The sequence below is a fragment of the Penaeus monodon genome, chromosome 16 (assembly GCF_015228065.2).
Source record: "Penaeus monodon isolate SGIC_2016 chromosome 16, NSTDA_Pmon_1, whole genome shotgun sequence".
In the NCBI taxonomy this organism is placed as follows: domain Eukaryota; kingdom Metazoa; phylum Arthropoda; class Malacostraca; order Decapoda; family Penaeidae; genus Penaeus; species Penaeus monodon.
Window position 1 is genome coordinate 32,485,646 of NC_051401.1, and position 22,500 is coordinate 32,508,145.

At 32.2% G+C, this 22,500-nt stretch overlaps 1 protein-coding gene across 1 annotated transcript in view; it reads right to left on the reverse strand.

Annotated features, from left to right (window-relative positions):
* Positions 1-433, reverse strand: part of LOC119583013 — a 1,424-nt gene extending 991 nt beyond the window's left edge. The window contains exon 1 of the mRNA XM_037931526.1: positions 1-433. This exon is cut by the window's left edge and continues 324 nt beyond it. Within this exon, the coding sequence (XP_037787454.1) occupies positions 1-433 (433 nt within the window).
* Between the last annotated feature and the right edge of the window lie 22,067 nt (positions 434-22,500).

Sequence of the window (22,500 nt, forward strand, 5' to 3'; positions counted from 1 at the left end):
TTTGCAACTCATTTCTTTTCATTCTATTTAACTGTCCTAAATCCTTGCATAGTGCCTTCTGTTTTTCCAAAATTCTTATCCTCCAATGTGGTGTCCTGCTTTCCTTTGGATTCATGATTTTGTGCCCCACCATCTCAGCAACAACATTACCTGCTGCCCGTAAGACTATGTTTGTTTCCGTTATTGATTCAGTTCTGATAAGAGCTATAACCTTGTTAACCTTCATTGTAGCTGCTTTTACCTTTCTTCTGTCATTGTATCTGGGATTTGGTGGGATCTTGTCTGGGTTTTCTCTGATCTCATTCAATACTTTTCTTATCAACTTTTTTTTCCTCTTCATCACACGCTCTTCTGACCACACTATCATCATCTTCTGGAAACACTTTGGTCCCTTCTCTTTCTTCCAGGGCCTCTTCTTCCTGCTGTTCACCATTTTGTTGCGTACTACTCTCCCATGTGCATTCCTGATCAATAATAACTTAAATTTCCATTACATGTTGTCGTTCAATAACATTTCTTTGTGCAGCTTGCTCATTTTCTCTTCCTCCTACATTGTTGGTACTATCACCAGTTTCTTCTTCATGACTGTCTCCACATCTTCTTTCAATTTCCTCAATTTCTATGTCTGTCAGCCACTTGTTCACCCGAATTTGCCTGGCTTGATCTGCCAATCTTTGCTCAGTGACAGGAAATACTCCTATTTCATCCCAAATTTTCTTCATTCGCTGTCGATACTTCCTTTTTGATGGCTCACTTTTATCCAGCACTCAATTACAATCTTGTTTACTTCCTTTTCCCATTTCATTCTTTGGTTTGATAGACCCGTTGCTTGATGCCGACCTGCTGGAGCCGGATCGGGAACTCCATGCCTGCCGGGCGCGACACCTTCACCCTGAAGGGTTCCAGTCCCGTTAACGCCGTTATTTTCAATTCCATGGTTTGCCATTTCACTCAGTCTGAGGTTGTGTTTTATGGTTCCCACCAACCAGTTTTTTATCAAGACACCGTCTCTAGAACGACTGTCTTCCAAGACTTAAGGGCTCTTTCTGCCTATACTCCACCGGACGCCAACCCGGTATTTCAGGACCACGGGGTGATTATTATTATTATTATTATTATTATTATTATTATTAGTAGTAGTAGTAGTAGTAGTAGAAGTAGTAATAGTAGTAGTAGTATCATTATTATTATTATTATATTATTATTATTATTATTATTATTATTATTATTATTTCATCATTGCTATCAATATTATTGTTATTATTATTGTTAAGATTGTAAATAATAATATTATCATTATTACTATTATTATCATTATTATTATTGGTAAAGTTCTTATTATGATAATAGTTATTATCATTAGTATCGTAATTATTACGTTATCATTAATATAGATTTTATAATTAATATTAATATTATCACTGTTATTATTATATTTTCAATTTTCATTATTATTATTATCATCAGCATCATTATCATCAATACTGTTATCATGATATTTATTTTCATTATTATCAGTATCATTTATGTTATTGTTATTATATTTTATTATTCTTATTATATTACTGTCATTATTATTATTATTATTATTATTATTATTATTATTATTATTATTATTATTATTATCATTATTGTTACTATTATTAATATTATTGTTATTATTATTATTATTATTATTATCATTATTATTATTATTACTATTATTATTATTATCATTATTATTATTATTATTATCATTATTACTATTATCATTATCATTATTATTATTATTATTATTATTATTATTATTATTATTATTATTACTATTATTATTAAGTTACTGTTATTATTATTATTATCATTATTATTACTATTATTATCATTATCATCATCATTATGATTATGATTACAACAATTATTGTCATCATCCTCTCTATTATTATTATCATTATCATAATTATTGATACTATGATTATTTTTGTTATTAACACTATCATTATTGTTATTATTATCTTTTTATTATTATTATTATTATTATTATTATTATTATTATTATTATTATTATTATATCATTATCATTATCATCCTTATTTTCCTTATTATTATTGTTATCATCATCATTTTTATTATTAATTTTACTATTATTATTATTACTATTATTTTTTAAATAATTATTCTTATTATTCTTATCATTATTCTTTTCATTATTAATATTATCATTATTATTATTTTTTTTTTTGATTATTATTATTTTTATTATTATTATTATCATTGTTATTATTATTATTATTATTATTACTATTATTGTCATTGTTGTTGTTGTTATTATCTTTATCATTAACTTAAATTTTTCTTCTTATCATTACTATTAACTTTTTTGTTATTATTATTATTATCATTATTATCAGTATCATCATTTTTATTATCATTATTATCATTATGAATCCTTATTGTTATCATTATCATTGTTATTATTGTTATTATTATTATTATTATTATTATTATTATTATTATTATTATCATTATTATTATTATTTTATTATCATTTTTATTATCATCATCATTATTATTATTATTATTATTATCACCATCATTATCACCATTATTATTATTGTTATTATTTTTACTATTTTTACTATTAATATTTTCATTATTATTGTTATTATATATTATCATTATTATTTTTGTTATCCATAAAATTATTATTATCATGATTATTTTAGAGTGAATAATCATCATCATTCTCAAAATTATTATCATCATTATCATTATTACCAATGCCATCATCAATGTTATGATCATGATCATTATTGTTACCCTTATTATCATTATAACTAATATATCATTATCAGTATTATTGTTGTAATTGTTGTTGCTGGTTGTTCCTTTATTGTTGGTAGTAGTACTAGTAGTAGTTTTCTTATTGATGTTATAATCTTACGGTACCATTGTTATTGTTATTATTATTATGACTATTATTATTTTCATTATAATAATAATAGTCATTATTATTACAATTTCTATATATTGCATTATTACTATTATTATATCTATTATTAATTTACATTTTATTATTGTTATGATTATTATTTTTTTATTATTATTATTATCATTATTTTTTTTATTGTTATTGTGAGATGTTCTTTGTTCTCTGCCTGTTAATATATATATTAATAGGTTCACATTGTCTAGGCGTTGTGCTGTGGTAGCGTGAAGCATATAACCCACAAACAAGCAAACAAATAAAAAAAGAAACGAGCTTAAATCATCAACTCCCGACAGTTGCCTGTCTTCTGCAGTTGCTGTTGTTTTTCAATGTAGTTTTTGTCTCATGTCTCATTCAATACTTTTCTTATTCACTTTTTTGTTACACCTCTTCATCATAAGGCACGCCTCACTTCCTTGACCACAGCTTATCATGCATCTTCTGGAACACTTTTGGTCCCTTCTCTTGTCTTCTGCAGGGGCCTCATTCTTCTGCTGTTCACCATTTTGTTGCGTAGCTAGCTCTCCCATGGTGTCATTTCCTCGTATGCAATAATAACTTAAATTTCCAGTACATGTTGTCGTTGCAAATACATTTCTTTGTGCAGCTTGCTGCATTTCTCTTCCTCCTGACATTGTTGGTGAGCTTATCACCGAAGGTTTCTTTTGCTTCCACACTGACTGTCTGCCACACTCTTCTTTCAATTTCCTCAATTTCTTTATGTCTGTTCTAGGGCCACTTGTTCACGTAGGATGCGCTAATTTGGCCTGGTGGCTTGATCTGCGCAAGGACTTTGCGTCAGATGTACAGGAAATACTCCTTATTTCATCCCAAATTTTCTTGCTATTCGCTGTCTGATAGCTTCCTTATTTGATGGCTGCACTTTATCGCAGGGCACTTCAATTACATCATCTTGTTTAGCTATCCTTTGAGCCTTTGCATTCTTTGGTTTGATAGACTCGTTGCTTGATGCGGCGACCATTCTGAGGCGCGGATGCGGACATCGCATGCCTGCCGGGTCGCGACAACAACGCTTCACCCTGATAGGGTTCGCAGTCGGCCGTTAACGCCGTGTATTTTCAATTGCCAGGGTTTGCCAGTTTCACTCGGAGTCTATGTTGTGTTTTATGGTTCCGGCACGCAAGTCGGTCAGTGTTTTATCAAGACACGTCTCTAGAACGACTGTCTTTCCAAGGTACTTAAGGGCTCTTTCTGGGCCTATACTCCACCGAACGCGCAACCGCGGTATTTCATTGGTAGCTACGGGGTGATTATTATTATTATATAGTATTGATTATTATTATTATTAGTAGTTAGGTAGTAGGTTAGTAGTAGAATGTTAGTAATAGTTAGTCAGTAGTATCATTAATTAGTGATTATTATAATTATTGATTATTATTATTATTATTATTTATTATTATTATTATCATGCATTGCTATCATATTATTGTTATTATTATTGTTAAGATTGTAATGAATAATAATTATGCATTATTACTATATTAATCATTATTATTATTGTTAATAGTTCTTATTATGATGAATAGTTATTAATCTTTAGTATCGTAGATTATTAGGCGTTATCCAATTAAATCTAATTGATTTTATGAATTAATATTAATGATTATCACTGTTATTATTAGTATTGTTCAATTTCATTTATTATTATTATTTCATCAGCATCATTAATTTGCATCATACTGTTTAATCATGGGATATTTAATTTTCGTATTATTATCCAGTATGCATTATGTATTGTTATTATATTTTAGTTATTCTTATTATATTACTAGTCATTGATTATCGATTATTTACTATTATTCTAGCTATCATTGTTTATTATTATCATTGTGCGGGGCTTATTATGCATTACTGATTTTCATTGTTACTATTGTTGTTGTTTGTTGTTTGTTATCTACTTATTTATCATCATTATTGCGTTATATATTACATTACTATTATTATTATTATTTATTAATTATTTATTATTATTATTATTATTATTATTAAATTTAGTTATTATTATTCTCATTATTTATATTATTGTTATTATTATTATTATTGTTATTATTATTACTATTATTATTACTGTTACTGAATTATTAATATTATTGTTATTATATATTATTAGTTATTATTATTATTATTATTAATTAAATGCATTATATATTATTATTATATTATTATTATTATACATTATTATTATTTTATTAGTCATTATTAGCTTATACTCATTTTATCATCATAATACTGAGAAGTAATTGTCATCATCATTATTAATTATTGATCATTGGCCATGATTATTGATGCTCTGATTAGGGTTGTTATTAACAGTATTATTAATATTTATTATTATTACATAATTATTATATCTCATTATTTATTATGCTATAATATATTATGATATTATTTTATTATTATTATATATTATTATTAGTTATTACTATTATTACTAATTATCTGTTGTTATTATTATTTGATTTGCTGAAATAGAATATATTTTCTATCATAAATATTATTGTATCATTAATTGTTAAAATTATTATTACTATCATCCTTATTATTATCATTATTATGTATTATCATTATTATTTTTATTATTATTATTATTATCATTATTATTACGCTATTATTTATCATTATCGAGCATCATTATGATTATGATTAAACAATTATTGTCATCATCCTCTGCTATTATATTATCATTATCATGAATTATTTGATACTATGCATTATTTGTTGTTATTAACACTATCATATTGTTATTATTATGCTTATTATTATTATTATTATTATTATTATTATTATTATCATTATCATTATCTCGCTTATTTGTCCTTCTTTATTATTGTTTATCTGATCATCATTTTTATTAATTAATTTTAGACTAATTATTATTATTCATTTACTATTATTTTTTAAATAATCTATTCTTATTATTCTTTTATCTATTGTTCTTTTCATTATTAATAATTATTATCTTTATTATCTTTACTATTCAGTTAGTAGTACGTATTTTATATTATTCTTATTATCTCATCATCATTATTATTATTGTGAATTGTGCATTCTCATTATTATTATTATCTATATTATTATTATTATCATCATCATTATTATTACGACTTTTATTATTATTATTATCATTATTTCATTATTTTTTTTTAATTTGATTATTATTATTTTTATTTATTATTATTTGATGGCATTATTGATTAATATCATATTTATGAATTATTATTATTAATCATTATTATTGTTATTTATTATTATATATCGAATTATTATTATTATTATTACTATTAATTTTTTATTAGCTATTTATATATTGTTCATTGTTATTATTATGTATTATTATTTATTACAACTTATTGTCATCTGTTGTTGTTTGTTATTATCGTTTATCATTAACAATTAAATTTTTCTTCTTATCATTAGCTATTAACTTTTTTTTGTTAAAAAAAAAAAAAAAGTATTTTATTATCATTATTATGCAGGTTGAGATCATCAATTTTTATTATCATTATTATCATTATAGAAAATAATATTTTTTATCACCTGTCATTATTACTACTTATTGTCATTTTTTTATTGGTATTTATTATTATTATATTATTATTATTAATTATGAATACCTTTATTTTATCTATTATCTTGTTAGTTATAGTTATTATATATTATTATTGTTATTATTTATTATTATTATTATCATCATTTTTTATTATTATTGTTATCATTATTATTATTATTTTAATTATCATATTTTATTATCGATCATCATTATTATTATATATTATTATTATCAACCATCATTATCACCATTATATATTATTGTTATTATATTTTATACTTATTTTTACTATTTATATATTTTGCATTTATTATTGTTATTATATATTTATCATTATTATTTTTGTTATCTGATAAAATTATTATTATCATGATTATTTTAGGAGTGAATAATATCATCATTCTCAAAAGTATTTTATCATCGATTATCATTATTACGGCAATGCCATCATCATGTTATAGATCATGATCGATTATTGTTACCGGCTTATTATCATTATAACTAATATACTGCTATTATCAGTATCTATTGTTGTGATATTGTTGTTGTCTCGTTTGTTCCTTTATTGTTGGTAAGTAGTACTATTAAGTCAGGTTTTCTTATTGATTGTTATAAGGGCTTAGCGGTACCATTGTTATTGTTTGATTATTATTATGACTATAATTATTTTCATTATAGATATTAATAGTCATTATTATTACAATTTCTATATATTGGGGCATTATTACTATTATTATATCTATTATGTATATTTAGCATTTTATGATTGTTATGATTTTATTTTTTTATTATTATTTGTATCATTATTATTTTTGATTGTTATTGTGAGATGTTCTTGGGGGATTTCTCTGCCTGGTTAATATATATACGATTAAATAGGTTCACATTGTCTTGAGGCGTTGTGGCTGTGGTAGCGTATAAGCTTATATAGGGCAGCAAGCGACAAGCAAACAAATAAAAAAAGAAGCGAAGCTTAATCTGCAACTCCCCGGACAGTGGGGGGGGAACAGATTGCCTGTCTGTCTGTCAGTCCTGTCTGTCTGTTTTTCAAATGTATGTGCTGTCTGGCCTCTCTCTCTTCTCTCTCTATGTATCTATAATATTTATTTTTTTTCTAGAAACCAACGGTACACACTAACCAAACACAAACAACCAAAGCGCATAAGCACACAAAGCACACACAGAAGCACACACATGCTGCACACTCATACATAAAGCACACAGAAAACGTCTTTAATACTACATAACTACATCACGAGCACAAAGCATCCAGAACACACACTTGAGACATTAGAGCACACACACAAACACTAACACACTACAATCACGTTAAACAAACACTAACACACATCAGCGTACAAACACTAACACACACATTGCACACAGATCACACAGCACCTTTACACAGCAAACACTGGGAAGACCGATTAATTCGAGTGAGGGCAAACGAGTTACACCACTAAACTAGAACAGTAACAGCAGCACACAAACAAACAGACGACACACACACATTCACACAAAGGCATACACTAAAACGAAAATGCCCTTTACACACAACACAAACACAAACACTCACACAAAGAAACACACACACACAAACAAGACACCACACGGCACACACACACACACACGCTAAACACGCACAACACATGCAGCATACTTGTGCACAAACACATCATACATAGACACCTACTGTATTTATGCAGTGGCAGACGCACACAAATATATGATATATATAGTGATATTATAGTATATATATATAGGTATATATATTATATATTATATATAATATAATATATATTATCTATTAATATATATATTATTATATATATCATTTATAGTATATAAGTCTATATAGCACATATAATTTCGGACATATATATAAATATAATAAATATATATTATATATATTAATTATATATATCTATATAGTATATATATATATAGTATAGTATATATAGTGTATATATATTCTGCTGATCTCTCTCTCCGTCTGCTCGTCTGTCTCTCTCTCTCTTCTTATCTCTCGTCTTCTCTCTATATATATATATATATATATATATATATATATGATACTATATATATATATGTATATTATATATATGTAATATTATATAATAAATATATATATATTATTATATATATACTAGTTATACATACTATTATAGTAGTATATAGTATATATATATATAGTATATATATATAGTGTATATTATCACATGACACATCAACAAATAGATATGAATAGAATACGACACGACCAAACACAGAAACAACACACTATTTATCTTGAACAGACGCACCAATATATATATATATATTATATATATAGAATATACATATATATATATATATATATAATATATATATTATATATACTAAAATATATATACATATTAAACGGCAAACACGAAACACAGTAACGTGTACACTAAAGATGAAAAGAGAAAGCACGCCACAGTAAGAAAATGAAACTAAGACGCGTAACGTTTTCGAAGGCTCTTCACGAGTTCCTCTTTCATGACGAATAAAACCGAAATGTATAAAACCAATAAAACCATTTCGGTTTTATTCGTCTGAAGAGGGAACTCGTGGAAGAGCGAAACGTTACGGTTTAGTTTCATTTTCTATCTGTGGCTGTTTCTCTTTCATATATACATATATTTGTTTATTTAGCACACACACAATTTCAGCACACACACGAGCACATCGACACACACACACACGGCGGAAGAGATAAATGTAGAAAACACACACACACACACACCCACACACATATAATATACATATAATACATATATATATATTCTCTGTATATATATATATATCCTACCACACACGTCACACACACACACAACACACACACACACACACACACACACACACACACATATATATATTATAATGTGTGTGTGTGTTGTGTGTGTGTGTGTGTGTGTGTGTGGGTGTAAATAGAGATGGTGACTCGATAAAAACACGCAACGGGCGTAAGGAAACGGCAAACTACCGCTCTAGAATTGGGGCCGTAAAGAATATTCATTAAAATGCATCGTCGCCAACGTCCTTGTGGGAACAGGGCACTTTGGGAAAAAAAAAAAAAAAAAAAAAAAAAAAAAAAAAAAAAATATATATATAGTCTACTATGATGTGGTATATATATATATATATATATATATATAACTATATATATATAGTATATAGCTATATATTACATATCATCATCAATAAACGGTATGCTCATGTTTGAGCAGTCCGTGAACGGCTCTCCACCATCCTTCGTCGCACTCACTCGCATCCTTCGGCGCATTTCTTTGCCACTTGTAGGCGTCGACAGGCCCGCAATATCTTTGATTCTCTGTCGCTCAGAATCTTGCCTTCGGTTTGCCTGCTTCCTCTGTTTCCTAGCTATCGCATCCCTGTCGTGATTTTTCTTCACAAAATACTTTATACTTCTCATCACATGACCAATAAACTTTAGTTTCCTTTTGTGCAAGATGTTCATCAGGCCCCGGTCTTTACAATTTATTTTTGGTAGAAGCGCACTTTATCATTCATTTTCTTTGTTGTAACTAGTTAGATATGTATACTTGTCTGTAAACACCATAGTACAAAAACTCTTAACCTTTTTCCTTGTTTTATAGGGTCTTCAGCATCCTCAACACTGCTCAGAACCATATGAGCAGCAATTGGGTAAAACTAATGAGTTCAATAACCTTAGCTTTGTCCGTAATGGAGGTAATGCTGTTGGTCTTTCCAGATGTTATTGAGAGCAACTGTGGCAATTTTTCTTGGTTGTCTCCGGGTGATCTATCTATTGTGTTAGTAAGAATAAAGCTCCAAGTATAATGAACTCTTTTCCATTTTCCGCAAGCGTCTTGCAAATTCTCTAGAGCACCTCTCATAATTGCTCAGAATACAATATCAAAAAAGATGCGGAGACAGAATGCAAACTGTCGTAAGGTTCGTACTCTCCTGGTTGACTTCGAACGCATTTTGGCTAATCCATAATTGGGTTCCTTACAGTTGGGCTTGTTGTTGTCATAACATGGCTTTTATTAGATGGTATGATGTGTTTTGGAAATTTCATTATTGTTCATGTTATTTCCATGTAGGATATTCGTGATCAACTAGTACTAGGAAAAGGCCGCTCGAGTGCAATCGCTGAAACAGCAGGTATAGGTCTTTCTGAGTTTGTCTCGGTATTTTTCTCAAAAAGAAAAGATCAATTTTAGTATTTATTTAGAATCTGGTTTCTGGGTACCTTTTTCCAGGGGCGAAAGGCCTGCTGTTCGTCTGCAGTTTCTTATATATATATAAATATATATATATATATATTATATATATATGATAATATATATATTATGTAAGAATATTAGTCTGTGTAAGACAATAAACTGCCTTGGGAGTTCCGCTTAACAAGAATGGCCCCTATTAGTCTCCCTATGCCAGGGTTTGTGCGTTGAAGGTCTGTCGGCAGCAGTGGCTGTGGATAAGTCTGGTTAAAACTACCTTCGGGATTCTATCTGACGTTTACTGGTTTCGACCAAACAATATTCTGGTCGTATTGCAGTGTAACTGTTTCTAAAGTCGGCATAGTATAGTTCCTTCATGTTAACTGAGACTGCGAGTCTGAGAAGGAGGCCTGGGGGATTCCACTCAACTTGTTCTTTTCTCCTGACAAACCTCGTAACACCAATGATTAAATACAGAAATGATCATTCATACTACAATCGGCCGCGTCGCGTGGGTAGTGCAAGGGGCGCGTTTATTCAGTGGGCAACGCTAGGCTTGAGCAATGTTAAACATGGCATACTGGAAGACAAATAAGAAGACAAAGAAAACATGGCCTCAATTAAGAAACAGCATTAAAAATCGGAACGTGGAACGTAATGGAAAAATGAAAGGGATGGGTTAAATTGCTAATGTCTGTAATGAAATGTAAAAAAAATTTATAGATACATTCAAATACATAGGAATCAGTGAGACCTAATTGGAAAAGTTAATGGAAGTTTGCAAAACTAAAGATTCTCAACGCAATACTAAACTGCAAATGCACTAACTGGGTACAGCCCAATAATATGATCGGCATTTTAAAAGTCAGGCATACAAGTAAAAGCTCATAAGCTTAGTATTGTAGCATGCTACAATTCACTCAACCAATCATTGCAAGTCTATGAAGAAATGGAAAATTTTCACAATCCGCTAAAAGTAGATGTAAAGTAATTTATGGGAGACGCTCACGCCAAAGTAGGCAGAAAATGATGCTAAAAAATGACATCTGTGGAAAATTCGGGCTTGGATTATATAAATGAAGAGATGAAGATTTTATTTAAAATTCACAACAACGTAGTACAAATAATCTAGTAATAGCCTCACATCATGTGTTACCAACGACCCCCAATACATTTCTACAGCGTGGTTTTTCATCAGACAAAAGAACACGCAACCAGATTGATCTAGCATTGTGTTGAACGGCAGAAATGGAAAAAGGTTAAAATAAAAAAAAAATGGCCTGTTAAAAAAAGTACCTGGTGGCCGACTGGCAACAGTGACGCACCTAACTACTAACTATCGACTTTCAAATAAGAACTGCAAAAAGATGGAGCGTCGCAACACTAACGCTCTAGCAGCTTGACTACAAACTCTTGCCAACAGTTACAGAATTACAGTGTCAAACAATTTGAATTGACTTAATCAAGTGAAGGATGATAAACACACAAATGAGTTGTGGGAAGAAGGAGAATAACTCCGGCTGAGCAGCTGCTTAAGAATAATATTCGCCAAAAAAAAGAAAAAGAAGTACAAATTCCCCTGGATATCTGAAGAAGCACAAAGAGAAATTGACAAAGCAAGATGGCCTAAAATCAAAGGGGTATCAATAATCCGATGAAAAGTAATTTACCAAAAACAAAATAGCAAAAATTCAAGATTATTGCGAGCAGAGATATAGGAATATATATTTTAAATGAACCTTGCCTAGAGAATTGGAAAACTGTGCTGATCATGAGGACAACTAAAGAACTCTGGGGAAAAAAAAAAAAAAAAACTAACTCTAGGCCAGGAGTAGCGAAACATCACAACAGCTAAAATTTAAACCTACATGGACACTATCAAAACTGAAGTGGACTCATGTTTCTGTGATGGAAAAAAGAGAGTCGAACAGATAAATGGAATCATAATTGTTCGTCAACTTTATACAAAAAAATAAAATAAAGATCTAACCTAACATAATTAATTAGACTCAACTGAGCAGTCGAAGATGAACCACCCAGCAAACTGCTGAGACGAAGTTATAAAACTCCCATAAAATCAATAAGTAAATATAACAAGAGCCCAGGAATAGATGAAATAACATGCCAGAACTAATCAAGAATGCTGGTGAATAGTGTTAATACTTCTACAAACGTTGTACCAAAGATTTGGATAAAAGAAGATTGCCAAAAGACTGGGTGAAAATCAGGTCTTTACTCCATAGCCTAAAAAAAGGTGACGCAGGCTCCAGTGCTAACAATAACAGGACAACTGCAGTTAACATTTTGGCACATTTTGTGAAAATTATTGCTGAGAAAGAATGGAAGTTAGAAGTTATGGGAGAAAGAGGGGAGAAGAAGGGATAAGAAAGAATTGGCAGACGAAGGCAAGCAGTTGTTCCGCCCTGGAAAAGGTACCAGAAACAGATTCTAAATCTTAAAATTGATCATAGAAAAAATATTAGAGAACATCAGAAATGTACCTATATACTTGTGTTTCATCATTACTCGAAAGCTTTTCATACTGTTGATGCACGATATCCTCTGGAATAACATGAACAATGGATGAAATTTTTCGCAAAACATCATCATCCAAACTAAATTAAAAGCCATGTATGACTCTAACAACAAGCAACTGTAAGAACCACATTATGGGTTACAGAATGGTTGCGAAGTCAACAAGGAGTACGTACAAGGTTTGCATTCTGTCTCCGCACCTTTTTATATATATTCTGAAGGCAATTATGAGAAGGTGGCTCTAGAGAATTTTCGAAGGACCTGTAGATGTTGGAGGATACAAAATATCAAATCTAAGATACGCCAATGATATAGTTTTAGATTGCACTAAGCAGTATCATTGAACTACAACAACTACTAGATACATTAAGATAGTCAAGCGAAAAGGTGGTTTATTTCTTAATGCCTAAGAAAACTAAGACTGTGAGATTGCGGAAGATTACCCGTGCAATGAAGCGATGATGAACATGTTACAATGCAAGTAGAGTGGTTGTGAAAATGTGAAAGAGTTCACTTATCTTGGAGATTGATTTACTAATCCAACATATGATGATGTCACTGGAGATAAAAGTAAAATTGGGGCCATTGCTCTCTAAATCTGGAAAGACCAAATCATTACCTTTACGGAGCAGCTAAGCTGGGTTACTGAAGTAAGCGCATTATTTTTCCCACTTGCGTCAATATGGTTCTGTGTGGAGGAAGTGTGTGTGTGTGCTGAAGAAGATAGACAAGAAAAAGGGCAATAGTTTTGTAGCTATGGTGTTACAGACAAGTCTAGCTGTATTAACTGGATGCAGAAAAGTTAAGTAAACGAATGATGAAGTGCTGAGAATAAATAAATTGTAAAGACCAGGTTGTTGGAGGCATCTTGAACAAAGGAAGTCTATATTATCTAGCTATCTATATAAACTTCGCCTTATGCTGGGGCGGCGCGATAGCCTTTACTACGATTCCACTCCTTTAAAAAGACTCCTAACCTGGTCTGTTCTCCAGCCTGGCGCCGTTGTACGCTTATCACTCTCCTGAACTGCAGGCTTATCTTACGCAATACTCTTCCGCGCCGAACTAGTCTACACCAGTCCTTCCTTTTCGCTCGAAGGTGTCTTACTTTAAACTTCTGTCTCAACATATATATGGCTGTATCCGAGGAGGGAACGGCACAAAACCGGCCCGGGCTTTTGCGCTATGCAGTGGGAAACGGTAGCCATCAGATGGATGGGTCAACTGCCAGAATTGTGCTTTACCAATGCCCGCTGATGTCCACACCTTGGGGCAGTCTGGTGGAATCCTCCTTCATTAAGGCAGCTGCCAAAATTTCATCGTAAACAACGTTTTTTTTCTCTCTGCTGACAGTTCTCTCCATCACTCGTTTGCCGACGATCCTGCGGCCTGTGTTTATGCGCGTTGCTTCTACTGGTGGAATCCTCCTTCATTCGCAGCTGTCTAATTTCATCCTACAACAGAGGATTTTTTCTTACTCCTACTGATCAGTCTTGCCTCGGCTTTCGCACAGCCTGCCTGTGTTTGATTCGCGTTGCTTCTACTCTCTCGCACTTATATTAAGATAAGCGGCGTTTTCCTCTCCGCTTAACCTATTCGAGGACCTGAAAATGAATTCCAGAAACTTACGAAATGTAATCGCAATTTCTAATGCATTTAGTTAGATGCACTGTCGGATTTCTAGCGATCTCTAGCCATGATTATGTCTTTCAAAAAGAATGCTATATCCTCGCATCGTTTTTTCTTGAGGTCGGAAAATTATAAAAGTCATCTTTATCTCATTTCACTCTTCATGTTGGGGCATAGTGATGCAGTACATCTTGCTGTCAGCCTTTTCCTTCTTTAACGCCAAGTAGTAATATGTTTAAACGGCTCTATGCCTTCGTGGAAACATCTTCGGCATGTCATATCTCTTAGGATTGTGGCATCTTGTGTCTCTGGTATTTAAACTTTTTGTACACGTTCGTCTATATCCGCTTATATAAATGCGCGAGCTCTACACCATACACCGTACCGTCTCGAGTATGGCCTTATGCTGGCTGTATGATCTTTAGCCATATCTCTTCGTTGCATATATATGAATGTCCTCTTCAATGTTGCGAATCAGTTCTAGCATGTTATGGATCGTTTTCATTATGTGATGCACAGCCGGGGCTTACGGGGCTCCTTGGTTATACTTATACCAAGGCCTTTTTGGCCTATCTGGCTGTATTCAATACTGTCTCCGAACTTGCACCGTATAGGGTAGATATTTATTTTCCCCGGGCCCTGGCTAGCATGGCTGCCATTTATTGTTTCGATTCCATTTTCCAAGTATAATACCCCCCCCCTCCCATGTGAGTAAGTGCTCCATATGCCGCTCTCTAGGCATTTCTAAGAACGTCATCACGGGGTCATCCATTACGCATCGCTTTTTGTCTGCAAACATTCAGATAGGCTAGCGCTGGGTTACATTTGTACGCCTAATCACTGATGGATAGTAAACATACTATGACACACATCAAATCCTTGAAAGTATCTTACGTCTGAAACTCCACTAGTTCTCTTCCTCTTCCCCAAGTAGTGTTGTTCCCTTTGGTTACTATGGCTCATTGTCTTTCATGTAGAAGATTTTCATCCATTAGAGGAGTTTGGCCTTTGCTGTCGGCCTAGGTGTTCCAATTTCTATATCTAGTCTTATGCATAGCACCTATCAAAACAAAATAATTTTTTGTAAAAAGTTTAAGTAGACACAGTTCAACCCGATATCTCTTTCTTGTAATATTTTAAAAACAAAATGATTTGCTACATATGAGTTACCATCCCGAAAACCTATATTGCGAATTTGATATATATTGTGTTTTTCTAGAACTTTCGACCAGTGTTTCCTAAATTATTTTTTCCAGAAGCTTACATATCAAAGTAGTTTATGAACCTATTCCTAGCGATGGTGGAATTATATAAAATGTAACTGTTATATATCAGTTGTAAAGGCATAATACTAACTTAAAGTAATAAATTCGCATTCAATTTGGTAATAATATATAAGTTATTTACTGATAGTTGGTTTGTGAAGGCCCGCAAATGTCGTAAACGAAACGCTACATTCGGCTGCCATGGAAGCCAAAGGAGGCATTAGACTCTTTCTTTCCAGTACGAGAAACAAAATGATAAAAAAAAAAATAATAAAAAAATGCATATACTTATAAAGCAGTAAAAAGGCAGTTATGTACTGTATAGGCAAGCAGTGGTGCATTAGAACTGAGGTTTTGGGGCATTATATTTTGTATACGCTTTAAGAAAATAACTGCTTTGAACATAGTAAAAAAGATACTGTTAATGCTTCCTCCCAAAATTTAAATAATTCATAACATATCTGGTAATTAGATTCTAAAATTATCTCCGAAACTATCGGCAGTATCTTAAGAAAAGTCCTACAAGACAAAAAATTGGCTGACTTATCAAATCAATATGCAGGTAAAAAAAACCATCTCAGAAACTAGAATGAAGGGGAATTGCCTATTTCATGAATTTTCATATATTTAAAAAAACTCTTAGCTTGACATGTACTTGTCTTAGGAATTTTTTCTTCTGTTGAGTGTTTGATATTTACTTAAATGCGTAAGTGGAGAAGAGAGAGAAAGGAGAGAGAGAGGGGGGGGGGGGGAAGAAGAAGAAGAAGGAGGCAGGAACGAACTATCATGAGATAGAGATAGTGAGGAGGTAACGCAACTCCATGTGTTGACATATGTCTAGAGAATCACGGTACTCCGTACGTTGTAAAAATTTAAAACATGTGTTCGGCACAATCACATGATGATCAAGCTTATATTTCTCTTTTAAAAAGAAACTTTCTATCTAATACAATTATAGGGCGATAATACTTGTGTTTTTTTGAATAGCTTGTGTTTTTTATCCATACTTGTGTTTTTTCACTTGGGGGGGAGAGGGAGAACCATAATTGCCTCGTACTATGTATTCAGGTCGAGGAATTAGTTCTGGGCTGGGGAATACGCAAGGCTTGTTATACCGGCTATACCAATTTTATTCAACCATCAAAGTTTCTTCATAAAAGTAGCCATCACAAAAAGACATAGGATATTGCCAAGGACAAATGAGTGTAACGCAGTAACAGTTACACTAATTTTTATGAAGCTAAAGAAACTGTTAACCGGCAAGATTTTCATATGAAAAATAGTAATGAGATAATAAAAGCACCCATGAAAATGAACAGTACACATCTCGGTTGAACATTCAATTTTATATGACATTTATGTAGAATCCTAGCTTGCTCAAGTATCACAAAATAAATGTCAACACATCCCTTAAGTGGCTCTGCCAAACAGAACCCCAATGGAGGGCAGTTATCAGCCGTTCAGCCTAAGTAGCATGTATTATTAGATATTCAATTTCACTTTCCATACTTAAGTAGACAGGTACGATAGAACATTTTTTAGCGTAAGGCATAAATATCGCCTTTGAAATGTAATTTAAGTAAAGGGGATATAACACATATCAATATCAAACACACGTGCTCGACCTTTACCATTTTCTACCATTAATTTAAACAACTCAGTCTATTACGCTCTAGCAATTACATATACCAAATAGATATACGTCACTGTAAATAATCACAGTACGATCTTTGGACTCTATAATTTCCACAAAGAAAAAGGCCCTTTCATATTCAATGATGTGTGGCGAAGCTCATCTTGCTTCAAATCAAAATATTAATCCTCTACGGTGGCATTATGCGACGAAACACTAGGGGTATTACTACAAACACTACGCCAAAATGGTACAACTTCCGAGAAGAAAGATTATTTGTAATCTGAGATTACTAATAATACAATAGATTTATGCTTTGATTTTATAATATCATTATTATTATTATTGTTATTTTGATAAGTAAACCATTATTTATTGAGTAGATTTAAACATCTTAAATATTTTAACATTTTAATCCACAAAGGTATTCGCCGCTAATTGACTGTAGGCTGTTGGCTAATTATCAATGCGTTGTCTAGAAAGATGTGGAGGTAAATGGGTATCGTCAGAGCTAAAGTTCAATGATCTAGGGATAACGGCAATGCGAAGACTAGGACCATTCCGATTGGTGATGTGTTAGCATCGCTCGTTTATGGCGGGATCGCAGCTTAGATTACTGTGATGATGCAATTTTAAATAAGGTTTATTCATTTCAGTTATATTATCCTAGTTCTTATGTCTGTCTGCCTCTACCTTTTGTATGGTTTCGATATTATACTTATTGTAATGCTTGGAATACCTCTCTGCCTTCTAAACGAATTTTTTGGGGGGGGGGGGGGGGGGGGGGGAAGTTTCCTTAGTTCTTTGTGTGATTTTAGTCTTATTTACTTTTTCTATATTTCATAGTATCGTTCTCTGTCATCTTTGGCCATTGTTTTTCATACCCTTTTGTCTTATTATCTTCGTGGGTGCGGAGACTTCAGCTTTCTACAATCTACATCATTATCCCATTCTCTTTGTTATGAATACTGGCATGCGTTTACGGGTGTTTCTTTAGCCTTTTCGAATAATCCTCCAACGCCTATGAGGCAACGATATTGTCTCCGAGAGATTCGGGATTTATTATCTATTGTTATTGAAGTAAACAATTCGCTTGTTTTTCAATGTACTGCTCGATACGCGACCTACTCTAACTTCATATCCTAATATGTGTGTGTGTGTATGTGTAGTGTGTCGTGTTGTGTGGGGGGGGGGGGGTGTTGTGTGTGTGTGGGGGGGGGGTGTGCGTGCGTGTGTGGGCACACTTACATAACACACACTACATGACCATACACATATCACACACACACCATCACACATGTATGTATATATTTACATATAGTATATAATCACATACACCCACACACACACACCACATGCACAGCGTTTTTTATGCGTGTGTTGTGTTTGCGCGTGTGTGTATGTGTGTATGCGTGTAAGCGATGGCGCTCGATGAGCGGTAGAGTGCAGTACAAGATCGCGTCATGGCAGCGGTGCTGGAATCTGGGGGCAGCGACAAAGGTGACACAAGACTTCTTCTGTTGTTGCAGTGTATTATAAGGGCAGTAGGATTGTACAACTGACGGAGCAGTAGGTTCGGTCCCGGTTATCGTGCTGTAGGCTGTCTGTCTTTTGGCTTTGCTAACACACAGGCAGTCGACCCATCTTTTATACAGATTGAACTAGGAAACTCACAAGGGTTGCGATTGTATGCTGGGAATTGTGAAGGAAGAATGTGATCGTGGTACTACGGACGAGTGTCGCGAGGCGGAATGTGCCTGCGGATGTCGCGTCCGTTGTCATGTGCTAGCAAAGGTGTGGTATGTAGAGTATAGGCTAGATGTTATTGTATTAAATATATATATTTATACAAGGTTTGAGACCAGTGTTGTATATGTATGGTAATTAGTAAGTGATGGACGGTGTCTGCTACAAGTGGGCCCCAAAGGGAGTCCTGTGCTATAAGGGGTTAATTTATACCAAACACTCAAGATCGCATTGTGAGGCATTCTCTGGGGGGGATATTTGGTGTGAGGTGAAATAGGAGGCCGATATGTGAAATAGGTCTTACATGTGTACGCGTGTGTATGCGGGGGTATGTGTATACACACACGCATAAATAAATAAATAAATAATAAGTAAATAGATAAGATAATAAATAATATATGTGTATATATATATATATAATATAATAGTATAGTATATATATAATATATATATTATATATATATATATATAATTACTTATATATAGATTGTGTGTGTGTGTACACTCACGCACAACGATATAAATCATACAATCATCAACAAATGAATATGATATAGAAAAATAGATAAATAAATAAATACATGAGTTAAATCATTAATGAATGGCATATACATATCTACATAACACAGCACAGAGCACCCACGATCACACACACCACACCACACACTACACACACACATATACTATATATATATATATATATATAATATATATATAATATATATTATATAGATTTTTTTATATATATGTGTGTATGCATGTATATTCATATATATGTGTGTGTTGTGTGTGTGTGTGTATGTGCCACGACGCAGCATGTAGCACACACCTATCCATCATCATTATCGGGGGGGGGGGGGGCATGCCGTATCCTACGCTTCGCTTTCCATCCACGGGGTTCCTGCAATGTGAGTCTCCAGGCTGAGGCTTTCAGGGCCATCTGTAATTTCCATGGCGCTACAGGTCTGGTCAAGCTGCCCAAGGCCATGACCTCCTAGGTCGTCCGCACGGGCCTCTCGCACTCAGGATTGTCTCGCAAAGAGACAACTTGATGGGCAGGTCATGCACACCGGGGAAACGAGGCAGGTGCTCCTATAGCCTGAGTTGGCGGTCCTGGAATATTCAAGTTAACGAGGTCCCATGCCAGTCATACAGTGTAGTCGTCGGTTGACATATTGTCCTGTCCAATTGTTTCCGCACTAGTTAGGGGAAGGGGGGGGGGGGGGGGGATGTTTCCCCTGATCCATCGTAGATACTTGTTACATACATCGTCGTGCTAAAGTCAAGGTCTAAGACGCAGATATATATGCTTTGGTTATTTAAGCCAATAATCCGTGTGGCATTTCAGTAGTCCAATATATAGGCTTGTTTGCTATTCAGTGCAGTCCAATAATCTCTGTAGGGCAATTCCGCCGCGACAAACGCCTTCTTGAGGTCGAATGTAGGCTGCAAGCAGCCGCCCTACCAACTTACGACAGCATTGCTACAATGACTCAAAGCGCTAGGAAACGGGTCTATTGTGGACTTGCCAGAGTGAATCCAGACTGCTCAAACGGTCTATGGTGCCTTAATAGGGGGTCATGGTTCCTTTTTAGAAGGATAGGATAAAAACCCCTTGCCTGGTATACAAACAGTGTGATGCTACAGTAGTTGACAGTCCATCGATACCCTCTCCCTTTCCAGAAGGGTGCCCCCCCCCCCCCCAAAAAGGGTTTCGGGGGGAAGGAAACCCAGACTGCCTGACGGCAGTTAAGCCCCGGCCCATATGTTCCCCCAAAATTTGAGCAGTTAGAGGGATACATATGCCTGCAGCTTTCCACCCTTCACTTGGAAATCGCCCCCTTTAACCCATTAAGTGGAGGTTCCTCATGAGGGTGGGTCGGGAAAGGGTATTGTGATACCATTTGCGTCCAGACTAATGTGGGGGGAAAAACCTGTTACAGTTGCTAAAAAAATTTCGTCGAGTTCACGAACCCAAGCATAAAATTGAGATGACTGTACATCAATGAGCGAATTGCATCATCGTGAGTTAAAATTTTTTCAGTGTTTGGTAGCAGACGAAGGTCATTTACCAAGGTGGGGCCTAAAAACCTACAAATATTTACCACCACATATAATGTATCTATAATTTATATATACATTTTTACAGCATTATTTTAATTATAATAATATTATATATATTTATATATATAATATATGTATAATATATATATAATATATTATATAATTATATATATATAATATATTTTAATATTTTGGATAAAAATTTTATTTTATGGAAATATGTATATATATATTATATATATTAAAATAGGATATGTATCTATTTTTATAGTATTCATGTATCATATAGTTTGTAGAGTGTGTTTTTACATATTGTTTTACATATTAACATACAAATTATTATATTAATATAATATATATATATAATATATATTATATATAATGTATGTAAATATTTATATATAATAATATTATTTATATAATATATATAATATAAATTCATATACAATTCATTTTCTTTTATTTGTATATATACATATATATTTACATATACTACATATAAATACTGATATATATATATATTTTATATTATATATAATTATATTATTATATATTATTTATATTTTTATATATAAGTCTGTATAATATGTATGTGATATATTTTTAATATAATTTATATATATATTTTATTAATATATATATATATTTATACATATATATATATAATATATATATATTAAAATATATGTCTATAAATATAAAATATTATTTTAATATATATAAAATTTTAATTATATAATAATATATATATATAAACACACAACACAGAATATAAATTAATATTATAATTTTATATATATATATATACATATATATATATATATATATAATAATTTATAATAATATATATATATATAAAT